The 13,158-nt window shown below is 50.0% G+C and overlaps 1 protein-coding gene across 4 annotated transcripts in view; it reads right to left on the minus strand.

Moving 5' to 3' along the window:
* RAB11FIP3 (RAB11 family interacting protein 3) overlaps window positions 1-12,452 on the minus strand; it is a 119,400-nt gene extending 106,948 nt beyond the window's left edge. For 2 of the 4 annotated variants that reach the window (XM_029048936.2, XM_029048935.2), the window contains exon 1: window positions 12,311-12,452. In XM_029048936.2, coding sequence (XP_028904769.2) covers window positions 12,311-12,355 — 45 coding nt within the window. In that variant the 5' untranslated portion in view covers window positions 12,356-12,452. The remainder of the gene's footprint in view (window positions 1-12,310) is intronic. The other 2 variants (XM_029048938.2, XM_029048937.2) reach the window with 1 other exon arrangement.
* Window positions 12,453-13,158: the final 706 nt, after the last annotated feature.

The following is a 13,158-nucleotide window of genomic DNA, read 5'->3' on the forward strand; positions in this document are numbered from 1 at the left end:
TCACACAGCAGACAGGTGATGAATACGGGATTAGAACCCATTACCTCCTGACTCCCAGGCCCACGCTCTATCTACTATGTCAGTCTGCTTCTCTCAGCAATTAGCAGACAGGTTCCCTGCCCACAGTGAGTTTACAGTCTATAGTGCCTTTGTTTCCTCCAAAGCAGAAGCACTGCTAAGTGGGGGCTGCGCCACTTCCTTACTGTGTGACCTTGGTCAAGTCACTTCACTTCTCTGTGCCTCGGATTTCTGAACTGTAAAATGAGGATTCAAGACCTGTGTCCCTCAGCTTATGACTGAGAGCCCCATGTAGGGCAGGGACTGTGTCTGACCTGATTATCTTGCACCTAACATCAACTCTTAAAACAGGATTTGATACAAAGTCACTGCTTTAAAAATAAGAATAATAATGGAAGCAACAGAAAAGACCGATAAAGGGCCCAAATTAATTCCAATACCTGAGTTGCCAGCCACCCATCGACCACTGCACCAACCTGAGACTCTAGATGGGAAGCAGCAAGGTGTAGTGGATAGAGCATGGGCCGGGGAGTCAGAAGGTCATGGGTTCTAATCCCGACTCGACCAGTCATCTGCTGTGTGGCCTTGGGCAAGTCACTTCACTGTGCTTCAGTTCCCTCATTGTAAAATGGGGATTAAGACTGAGTCCCACGGTGGGACAGGGAATATATCCAACCCAATCTACTTGTATCCACCCCAGCACTTACTACAGTAAACGCTTAATACCACAATTATCATTATTTTTATTATGTGACTGCCAATGCCTTGAGGATAGGGATTGGGCTTGTACCCTTTATTCACCTCTCCCTAAGTCCCACGGGACTTATGTAATTTATTGATATTAACATCTGCTTCCTCCCCTAGACTATAAGCTCATTGTCGGCAAGGAATGTATCTACCGATTGGCTGTGCTGTACTCTCCCGAGCGCTTAGTACAGTGCTCTGCACCTGATAAGTGCTCAATAAATACCACTGATTGATTGATAGATGCCACGGAGTTGATAGACACATTCCCTGCCCACAAAAAAGCTTTCAGGCTAGAGGGGGAGGCAGACATTAACAGAAGCCATTATTGCGCTATCTGTTAAGCCCTTACGCTTACAGCGCCAAGCACTGTACTAAGCGTCGGGGCTGACACAAGATCATCGGGTCCGACAGGGTCCCTGGCCCACCTAGGGCTCACAAGTTAAGAGGGAAGGAGAATGGGTGTAGATACTTAAGGTTTGAGGAATGAGCCTGGTCACCTTACTGGGGGAACCAGGGGCATTCCAAGCGCTTAGTACAGTGCACTGCACATAGTAAGCGCTCAATAAATACGATTGAATAACTGTTGGTATTCCCATTTCGCCATCTGGTGAAGACTTATTGAAGGCACATCTCCTCCAGGAGGCCTTCCCTGACTAAGCCCCCGCTCTGCTCTTCTCTTGCTCCCTTCCGCGTCATCCTGAATGCTCCCTTTGTACCTCCCCCCATCCCAGCCCCACAGTACTAGCAGTATGGCGTAGTGGGAAGCAGGATGGCACAGCCGATAGAGCACGGGACTGGGAGTCAGGAGGACTCCACCACTTGTCTGTTGCGTGACGTTGGGTAAGCCGCTTCACTACTTTGTGCCTCAGTCACCTCATCTGTAAAATGGGGCTCGAGACTGGGAGCCCCAAGTGGGACGGGGACTGTGTCCATTCCAATTTGCTTGTATATATTCCAGTGCTTAATAAGTGCCTAACACCAAAATTATCATTATATCTGTCATTTATGTATTTATATTAATGTCTGTTTCCCCCCCAGACATTAAGTTCACTGTGGGCTAGGAATGTGTCTATTGTTGTACTGTACTCTCCCAAGCACTTCGTACAGTGCTCTGCACACGGTACGCGTTGGAGAAATATGACAGATGAATGACTGAATGATACCTCCGAACAGGTCAAGGAGCCAGATGAAACAGCCCACGGGCCAAAAGCTCCCCATGGAAGCCGCGGGTGCCCCTGCTCCACTCGAGGCTCGAAAACCTCACCTCACTCGATCAATCGGCCATCGGCATTTACTGAGCACCTACAGTGTGCAGAGCACGGTACTAAGCGCTCGGGAGAGTACGACACCACAGGATTAGCAGATACTTTCCCTGCTCCCAAGGATCTCAATGCCTAGGGCTTAGAGCTGCAGTTAGGCATGAAGCTTGATTCCCTCTGACTTACAGTATTTATAAAAGCGCATGCTATCTGCCAAGCACTGCATAGGCACTGGGGCAGAAACAAATGATAATAGCAATAATGCTGCTTCCCTAAGGAGGAGAAGGAGTTAGAAGGACCTGGGTTCCAATCCCGGTTCTACCACTTGTCTGCTGAGTGACTTCGGGAAAGTAACTTAACTTCTCTGAGCCTCAGACACTTCATATGCAACGTGGGGATTATGACTGGGACCCCCATGTGGGACAGGGACTGTGACCAACCTGATTAGCTTGCATCTACACTAGCGCTTAGAACAGTGCTTGACACATAGCAAGCACTTAAATATCATTATTATCATTAACAATAATAATCATCATATTTGTTTAACGCTTACGACATGCCAAGCATTGTAGTAAGCACTGAGGTTAGATACAAGATCATCAGTCCTCATCCCACATGGGACTTACAGTCTAAAGGGGAGGGGAAACAGGTATTGAATCCCCATTTGATAGAGGAGGAAACGGAGGCCCTGAGAGGTGAAGTGACTTGCTCAACGTCACCCATGAGGCAAGCGGCAGGGTCGGGATTAGTTGGAAGATAACAGACGGACACAAGTCCCTGACCCACCCAGGGCTCATGGGTCAGGGTCATCGAACTCTGACCTTGCCCCTCCCCGAGAGCATCCCAGACGTCCTGACTCAGTTTCCAGCTGGCCTATCCTTGCCCCGTTGACTTGGATTCTGTCTACTCAGAGGAATCCAGGAGCCAGCGTTCAACCCTGAGGGGCCAACAAAATGCCAGAAGCTGGAACGGATCTTCCAGGAGTAAAAACAGCGAGTCAGAAAACGGGACAGGTGAGCTCAATTCAGTTTTTCTAAACAGCAGTCATTCATTATGAATTCTTATTAGTAATCTTTAAGGTATTTGTTGAGCGCTTACTATGAGTACAGAACTGTGCTGAACACTTGGGAAGGTATGCTACAACCGAGTTCTCTGGCCACAATGAGCTTTTATGAGAGGTAAAAGGCGGCCTACAAAAATGTGAGACCCAGTGAGGAATAAGGACGCTCATTTATAACCTCTTCAATGAGATTAACAGGAACACGACTTAAGTGGATGTAAAATATTTGGAGGAAAACTGAGAGAGCTGCGCCTACTCAAAGAATTTCCTTCGGCTAAGAGACGCTCCTCTAGAGAAAACAAAAATGGTCTCTCCCAGTAGGAATTTCCCTGAGCTTTTATGCTGAATCCACTTGGCTGAAAATAAGAGTTGAAAGTAGCAAGGCTGAACTCTGAACGCATACAACCCCTGAGACATCTCCATGAATATATTCCACTTAAATAACAAGACGAAAATACAAAATAGAGTTTCCTCAAAAACTGCATCTTCTGGCTTGCTTGCCTTTAAAAATATCAGCAAAATTGGTACCAATAACTCTACGGGCTCACTTCACCAACTTCTCTGAATTTTTTTTTTTTTTTTTTTTTTGAGTAGAAGCATCCACATTCCCCAGTGGACCTTGATACTCATTTTTGATACTTCAACTGGTCGCTCGCCAGTGGCTTCTTCCCTGCTGCTTTCACACACACCCACATCTCCCCATCCATAAAAAACCCTTCCTTGACCTCACAGCTCCCTCCAGCTACCGCCCCATCTCCCTCCTACCTTTCTTCTCCAAACTCCTTGAGTGAGTTGTCTACACCCGCTGTCTCAAGTTCCTCTCCGATTCTCTCCTTGATCCCCTCCAATCTGGCTTCTGTCCCCTTCATTCCACAGAAACCACCCTCTCAAAGGTCACTCATGATCTCCTTCTTGCAAAATCTAACAGCCTCTACTCTCTCCTAATCCTCCTCGACCTCTCAGCTGCCTTCCACACCATTTATCACCCCTTTCTCCTGGAAACATTATCCAAACTTGGCTTCACTGACCCTGTCTTCTTCGGGTTCTCCTCCTACCTTTCTGGCCGCTTGTTATCGGTCTCTTTTGCAGGCTCCTCCTCTGCCTCCTACCCCCTCTAGGTTCAGTTCTGGGTCCCCTTCTAGTCTCCAACTACACCCACTTCCTTGAAGAACTCCTTCGCTCCCATGTCTTCAACCTCCACCTCTATGCAAATAATTCCCAAATCTATATCTCCAGCCCTGATCGCTCTCCCTCTCTCCAGTCTCGCATCTCCTCCTGCCTTCAAGACATCTCTACTTGGACGTCCTCCCGTCACCTCACACTTAACATGTTCACAACCGAACTCCTTATTTTCCCATCTGAACCCTGCCCTTCCCGACTTTCCCATCACTGTAGATGTCACCACCACCCTTCCTGTCTCACAAGCCTTTAATCTTGGCATTATCCTTGACTCCTCTCTCATTCAACCCACATATTCAATCCATCACTCCACCCTACTGGGTCAACTTTCACACCACCACTAAAATTACCCCTTTCCTCTCCATCCCAACTGCTACCATTTTAGTCCAAGCACTTATTTTATCCTGCCTTGATTACCGCATCAGCCTTCTTGCTGACCTCCCTGCCTCCTGCCTCTCCCCACCCTAGTCCATACTTCACTGTGCTGCTCAATCGTTCTTCTACAAAAACATTCAGTCCATGTTTTCCCTTTCCTCAAGAACCTCCAGTGGTCGCCCATCCACATTTGCATCAAACAGAAACTACTTACCATGGGCTTTAAAACAGTCAATCACCTTGCCCCCTCCTACCTCACCTCGCTGCTCTCCAATTCAACCCAGTCTGCACACTTTGCTCCTCTAATGCCAACCTACTCACTGTACCTCAATCTCATCTCTCTCACCAACCATTTGCCTGGAACGCCCTCCCTCTTCATATTCAACAATTTTTCTCTCCCCCTTTCCAAGCCTTATGAAAGGCACATTTCCTCCAAGAGGGCTTCCCTGACTAAACCCTCTTTTCCTCTTCTTCCACCCCTTTCTGCATCTGATCACTTTATTCGTCCCCGCCCCCCCCCGTCCCAATGCACATACGTAATAATAATATTGGCATTTGTTAAGCCTTACTATGTGCAGAGCACTGTTCTAAGAGCTGGGGTAGATACAGTGTCATCAGGTTGTCCCACGTGAGGCTCACAATCTTAATGCCCATTTTACAGATGAGGTAGCAGGCACAGAGAAATTAAGTGACTTGCCCAGAGTCACACAGCTGACAAGTGGCAGAGCCAGGATACGTACATATCCGTCATCTATTAGACTGTAAGATCAATGTGGGCAGGGAATATGTCTGTAATGCTGTGCTCACCCAAGTCCTTAGTACAGTAAGGCTTCAATAAATACAATTGATTCATCACCCCACCCTACCACCATTACGCCGAAATCCCCCCACTCCTAAGCTTTACTGAAGGCACCTCTACGCCAAGAGGCCTTCCCCAACTAAGCCCTCATCTCTCCTCCCTCTCTCTTCTGCATTGTCCTCGCACTTGGATTTGCACCCCATATTCCTCCTTCCCTCAGTCCCCAGCACTTCTGTACATATCCTGGCTCTGGTTTATTAGACTACACATCCATGAGTTGGTGCTTAAGGAACAAGATATCTTTGGTAAAGTATAAGATGGTAAAAGGGCAACAGGTGGTTGTTAGTACTTAAATGCCGAGGAAGCACAAAAGGGCTGAACAGGCAGTAAACAGGGAGGCTCTCCTGGGGTAGACAATAAGAATAATAATAACAATAATAATAATAATAATAATGGCACTTGTTAAGCATTTATTATGTGCCAAGTACTGTTCTAAGTGCTGGGGGGATACAAGGTAATCAGGTTGCCCCACACTGGCCTCACAGCCTTAATCCTCGTTTTACAGATGAGGGAACTGAGGCACAGAAGTGAAGAGACTTGCCCAAAGTTGCACAACTGACAAGTGGTGGAGCCGGGATTAGAACCCACATCCTCTGACTCCCAAGCCCGGGCTCTTTCTCAGAAGACCTTTGAAGATGGGAAGAGCTATGTTTTATCTAATTGGAATAAGGAAGGCATTCCAGGTAATAAAAATAATTATGGTATTTGTTAAGCACTTACTCTATGCCACGCACCGTTCTAATAATAATTGTGGTATTTGTTAAGTGTTTACTGTGTGCCAGGCACTGTACTAAGCACTGGGGTAGATACAAGCAAATCGGGTAGGGCATAGTCCCTTCCCACATGGGGCTCCCAATCTCAATCCCCATTTTATAGATGAGGTAACCGAGGCCCAGGGAGGTGAAGTGACTTGCCAGAGGTCACGCAGCAGACAAGTGACAGAGCTGGGATTAGAACCCACGACCCTCTGACTCCCTGGCTAGAGCCACTGCATCATGCTGTTCTAAGCGCTGGAGTAGATACAAGGTAATCAGGTTGGATCCAGTCCCAGGCCCGCATGGGGCTCACACTCTTAATTCCCATTTTCCAGAGGAGGGAACCGAAGCTCAGGGAAGTGAAGTGCCTTGCCCAAGGGGGAGCCGAGGTTGGAACCCACGTCCTTTGCTCCACGTCCACTGCCTCGAAGCCATGCTGTGTGAGCAAACTGTGGGCAGGGGGAAGAGAAAAGGACACTGTCACATCTCCTGCGAGATTAAGCCCTCTTTTCCGGGACTCCCTCTTCTTTCTGCAACTCTGTGCTTGGATCCATAGCCTTTGGGCATTTGGTATTCCCTCAGCCCCACAACACGTGTCCACATCCGTAATTCTTTCGTTTATGTTGTCTTTTTCCCCAACTAGACTGTCAGCACACTGTGGGCAGGGAACGTGTCTACCAACTGTTGAACTGTACTCTCCCAAGAGTTTAGTACAATGCTCTGCATGCAGTAATTGTGCGGTAAATACCATCTGATTGATTGACTGAACAAAACACAGTGAGTCGGAGAGCCAGACGGGAATGAGGAATCCGAGCTGGGCTATTCTGGGAGAAGACAGAGGATAAGTAGGAAGCAGCATGGCCTACTGGAAAGTGCACAGGCCTGGGAGACAGGTGACCCGGGTTCTAATCCTGTCCCCGCCAGCTGTCTGCCATGTAACCCTGGGTGAGACACTTTACTCTTCTTCGTGTCGGCTATCTCACCTGTAGAAGACTATGAGCCCCACATGGGACAGGGACTGTATCCAACCTATCGTGTATCTAACCCAGCATTACATTACGGAGCCTGGCGTAAAGTAAGCGCTTAATAAATACCATAAAGGAGAGGAGGTAAATGAGGGAGTGCCTTTAAGCCAACAGTTAGGAGTTTCTGCTGGATGTAGAAGGAAAAGGGAAGGAAGCCCTAGACGTTTTTGAAGAGTGGGGAAGCATGGATCATGTCTACCGATACAGAGGACCCGAGCTCTAAACCCAGCTTCGCCATGCACCTGCTGTGTGACTGTGGGCAAGTCCCTTAACTTCACTGTGCCTCAATTATTGAATCCCCATTCTCCTTCCCACTTAGATTATGTGCCCTCTGGAGGCCTATGTCTGACCTGTTTATCTCATATTTTGACATAGTAAGAGCTTAACAAATAATCAATCATATTTATTGAGCGCTTACTATGTGCAGAACACTCTGCTAAGCACTCGGCAGAGTCTGATACAACTGAATCAGCGCACATTCTCTTCCCATAATGAGTCATCTGGGTGAACTGAAGGTCAAGTGGCAGTGGCCACAATTCTTTTAGCTAGGCCTAAATCTTCCCATTTGGGAAACTGGGACTGGAAGTCCGGTCAAAGGTGGGCAGGAGTAGGAAGGAGGGGGAGGAGGGCTTCTTCAGGAGGAAGTCATTTTTTGGACCAAGGAAAGAGTAGGACACAACTCAGCTGGTGGGTTTTCCTAACTTCCAAAGAGGCCTCTCATCTAAAAAGGATCTGCGCATAAGCATACTTGGGGCATTAAGTTGATAAGCAGCATGACCTATAGGAAAGAGCCTGGGCCTGGGAGTTATAGGACTTGGGTTCTAATCCTGGCTCCACCACATGCCTGCTGTGTGACCTTAGGCAAGTCCCTACCCTTCTCTATGCTTATTATTAGAGTGGCTAGACCACAAGTCTGGGAGTCAGAAGGGCCTGGGTTCTAATCCCAGCTCTGCCACTTGTCTGCTGTGTGACTCTGGGCAAGTCACTTCATTTCCCTGGGCCTCAGTTACCTCATCTGTAAAGCCGGGATTAAGACTGTGAGTGTGAGACATGGACTGTGTCCAAGCTGGCTAGCTTGCATCTATCCCAGTGCTTGGGACAGTGCCTGGAACATAGTAAGCGCTTAACAAATACCATTAAAAAAGAAGAAAAAAAACACCAGGAAGAAATGCCAGATGAAGGCAAGCTTGATGTGCAGTAGGCTGACAGTTTCACTGCACACCAAAATTTATGACTTCTTTATAAGGACATGCTCAATCCCATCACAAACTACTGGACCAGAGCCACTGACTGCAGGCGAAGAGCAGCAGGAGACGGCGATCCTATCCCCAGCACTTACATACGTAGATTTTCATTTGGCCTCTCATTCATATATTCGATTCCTTATTTTGTTACTTCATCCTGCTACAGTTGAACCGCTTCTCACTATACTCCTCCTATCACCATCATCCATGGCATTTGAGTGCTACGTACAGAGCACTGTACAAGCGTTAGGGAGAGTACGATACAGCATAGTTGGCAGAAGCGTTCCCTGCCCTCCACCAGCTTATACTTGTACATGTACTAACTGCAAAAAAAGGAAATCTGGTCCCTCTTCTTTATTGCTGTACCGTACTTTTCCAAGAGCTTAATACAGTGCTCCGCACACAGTAAGCACTTGATAAATACGACTGAGTGAATGAATGAAGGGGTGGTTAAGTCCAAGGGCTGTGTCTATGCAATTCTCACAGGTGTTGGCAGCATTGCTCCTCACATTTCTGATTCTGATGTGTTCTGGAAAGGCCAGAAATCCGGATTTTAACAGAATGAAACTTTAGGATACTTTGAAAATCCACTTCTCTCCAGGAAGCCTCCAGACTCATTGCCGATCTGCGATTGGAATTCCCGCCCCCATTATATCTGATAGACCACCATTCTCCCCACCTTCAGAGCCCCTACTAAAAATCACATCTACTCCAAAGGGCCTTTCCCGAGCCCTCATTCCCCCGTTCACCTCTGAACTTGGACCTATTCCCCTTACGCATTTGACATTCACTCCAGCCCTTTTGAACATATCCATTTCACCTACCCATTTCGTTGAGCTCGTCTCCCCCTCTAGTCTATAAGCCCCTTTGGGGCAGGGAACAGGTGTGTTCATTTGATCGCATTTATTGAACGCTTACTGTGTGGAAAGCACTGTACACTAAGGGGTTGGGAGAGAACAATACCCAAACACATTCCCTGCCCCAGAGAGCTTACAGCCTAGAGGTCTACCAATTCTGCTTTCCTGGATTCGCACCCAAGTGCTTAGTCTGGTGCTCTGCGAACAGGACACACACCATAAATACCATTGATTGATTGCCTGATAAAGCTTCCTCAGGTAATTTCCACCTCCTGTCATTAGGCCAACTTCACAGTCCCCTAAAACTAGCACCATAGACTCATAAAGCAATCCTTGGTACTTCTTTTCTTATTGCTCTCTCTTACACAATAATTGTGGTCTTTGTGAAGTGTTTACACTGGGGGTAAATACAGGATCATCAGGTCAGACATAGTCCCTGCAGCGCTCCCCGTCTGAGGGGGAGGGAAAACAGGTATTTAATTCCCATTTTACAGCCAAGAAAACTAGCCACACTTGAACATAATAATAAGCACCTGAGCTATCCAAAGGGGTGAGAATTTAAAGCCCGAGTCATCACACCTCATCACAAGTCCCACGGAGACTGTAAACTCCTTATTGATAGGGATCGACTCTACCAACTCGGTTGCACTGTACTCTTCCAAGGGTTTTACAGTGCTCCGCTCACAGTAAGCGTTCACTAAAAACCAGCGTTTAAGAGCTTGCATCAGTCTTCCAGGACTCTCGCCAACACTGTTAAGCGAGTACCATCAATATTTAATGAACTGTTCTGTAGAAGGCTAGAATCCTCCAGATGGGCAAAAGGATTGAGACTGGAACCTGGTTGTGGGCAGGGAGCGTGTCGAACAACTCTCCCTCGAGACTGTGAGCTCGTTACGGGCAGGGACTGTCACTGTTTATTGTTGTATTGTAGTTTCCCAAGCGCTTAGTACAGGGCTCTGCACACAGTAAGCGCTTAATAAATACGACTGAATGAATGAATGCTGTATGGTACTCTCTCAAGCACTCAGTCCAGGGCTCTACGCATAGTAAGCGCTCGATACCGTTGGTTGCTTTCATGAACCAAGTGGTCCTACGATAAAATTTTAAGAAAACCCCCGTCTACCCTGACATGTCCAAAGGTCTACATGCATCTTTTTGGTCACACCTTTTTAAAATTGGTGTGTGAACTAAGGATACATCATCATCATCAACCGCGGAATTTACTGTGTGCAGAGCACTGTACTGAGCATTTGGGAGACTACACTATAACAGAGGTGGTAGATACAGTCCCTCCCCATAGCTACCACTGTTTGGGCATCAAAATATTTGCACATTTTACAGTAGAGTGTAGAAGAAGAAGAAGAAACAGCCTTACTCACCAACCTGTAACCCAATAGCCATCACCAGAATAAACTGTCCCGTGTTAGTTTTATCAGGAAGAAAGCCACGTATCAATTATTCCTTTCAGGAGCGGTAACTAGGTCACCTTAAGCAGCACAAGGATAATGGCTCAGGGAAAGACAGTTAAAGAGGTTTTCGATTCAATGGGGAGGGAGGGGGCTGGTATTAAACAGTTGCTTATTTCTAACGTCCAACTCTTATTTCTTAAAACAGAATTAAAAGCTGATGGACAGTCCATTTTTTACATGGCGGTGTTCTGGCTGCACCTGAGCAAACTTAGGGGAGTTACATTAAAATCAAAGATGGCTATCTCATACCCATCCAGATTTGCTTAGACACTTAAAATCTCCCACCCGAGACAAAGGCATCTTGGGAGAACACCACAGAAAGATGTCATTCTAGGTTGGTATTTGGTGGGAAAGCGTCCCAGGACACTTAGGATTATGCAGGGGATCCCCTAGACTATACGGGGGCTCCCTGGATCTCCCCGATCACGCTGGCCTCAAGTACAGGCATTCAAGAACACTAGGCCAGAAAGCAGCAGCCTAGTGGAAAGAGCCTGGGAGTCAGAGAAACTGAGTTCTAATCCCAGTTCCTCCGATCTGCCTGCTGTGTGACCTTGGGGGTGTTGCTTTCCTTCTCTGGGCCTCAGTGTCCTCTTCTGTAAAATTGGGGGATGAAATGTTCTCCCTCCCCCCTGCTAGACCCTGAACCCTAGGCAGGTCGGGGCCTATGTCCGAACCGATTATCAGGTACCTACCCCCGGTGCTTCGTACGGTGCTGGTCACCTAGTATCATCCTTAACAGATATCTCAATTATTATTATTACTACTGAGGGCTCCTCTATTGAAGGCCCGTGAAACCACTCTGGTGGCACAAGCAGTTGAAGTCTTCTATTATCAGAAGGATGGCCATGGGACACACAGGTTTGGCAGGTGGGCGTTCGTTAAGTGTGAGAGGCGACGTGGCCTGGCGGCAAGTGCCCGGGCGTCGGAGGCCCTGGCTACTAATCCCGGCTCCGCCAAAGGCTTGCCGCGTGACCCTTAGGCAGGTCACTTCGCTTTCCCGTGCCTCAGTTTCCCCGTTCTCCCTCCTGGTTTAGACTGCGAGCCTCCGTGCGGGACGGGGACCGTGTCCACCCTAAGGGCGCCGAGGACAGTGTCTGACACACCGTAAGCGCTTTAAATTCATCCCATCGTAGGTACTGAGCGCTGACTGTGTGCGGAGCACACACTGAAAAACGCTACGGCAGAAAGCAGCAGCAGCAGCCTGGCCTACTGCAAAGAGCCAAGCAGTCGGCGACCCTGAGTTCTAATCCCAGTCCCTCCGATCTGCCGGCTGGGTGGCCTTGGGCGAGTCGCTTTCCATCTCTGGGCCTCAGTTTCCTCTTCTGTGACACGGGGGGGGCGCGGAGCACTGTCCTAAGCGCTTGTGCGGCGAGGCATGTGGGGGGGGAAAAAAAACCCCAATCGAGGAACCGCGGGGAATCGAGCTATAATTTGGAGACGTGGGCAGGGAGAGGGATCGTTACCTGCTCGGCCCCATAGACGGTGGCGAACTGAAGGAATTCTTCCATCCGGACAAAGCCGTCCCCGTCCCCGTCCAGGGCATCGAACACGGCCCGGAGCCTCGGCCCGTCCTGCTCCCGCTCCCGCTCCCGCTCCCGCTCCCGGGCCGGGGGCTCCTGGGGCTCCTGGGGCTCCGGGCCCGCCCGAGCCGCCCCGAGGTGCAGGGTCAGGTCGCCGAAGGCGGCCGGCGGCGGCGGGAAGGCGGAGGGCGACAGGTCCCCGGGGCGGGGAGGCCCCGGCCAGTCCTGGGAGGGGTCGGGGTGGGGCTGCCGGTCCTCCCGGGGGTCGCCGGGCCCCAGCTCCACCACGAAGAAGTCCTCGCCGGGCTGAGGGCAGGGGGCGGGCTGCGCCGGGCCGGGCAGCAGGAGGGCCGCCTCCATTTTCATGGGCGAGGGGGAGCCCCCTCCCCCGCGGCGGGGGGATGAGGCGGCGGCCAGGTGCGGGAGGGAGACCACGCCGCCCCCCGCTTACTTCCCAGGCGGACAAAGGCCGGCGGGCCGGGGCCGAGGCGGGCAGGGATGAGGCCGAGGCGGCAGGACGAGGGCCAGGGCGAGGGCCAGGGCCAGGGCCAGGGCGAGGGCGGGGCGGCCGCCTCGGGCCCGGGGCCGTTGGCCGGGCTCCCCGCGCGCCGGAGATGCTGGGGCCGCTCCCGCGTCCATCTTCGTCCCCGCCCGCTCCCTCATCTCTCCGCGGCCGTCGGCGGGGGGCTCGGGGCCGCCATGGCCGCCGACCGCCAAGGTGAGGAGGCGCGCGGTCGGGGGGGGGGGGGCGCGCGCGCGAGAGAGAGAGAGAGAGAGAGAGGACGAGCCGG

The sequence above is a fragment of the Ornithorhynchus anatinus genome, chromosome 21, assembly GCF_004115215.2.
Source record: "Ornithorhynchus anatinus isolate Pmale09 chromosome 21, mOrnAna1.pri.v4, whole genome shotgun sequence".
In the NCBI taxonomy this organism is placed as follows: Eukaryota; Metazoa; Chordata; class Mammalia; order Monotremata; family Ornithorhynchidae; genus Ornithorhynchus; species Ornithorhynchus anatinus.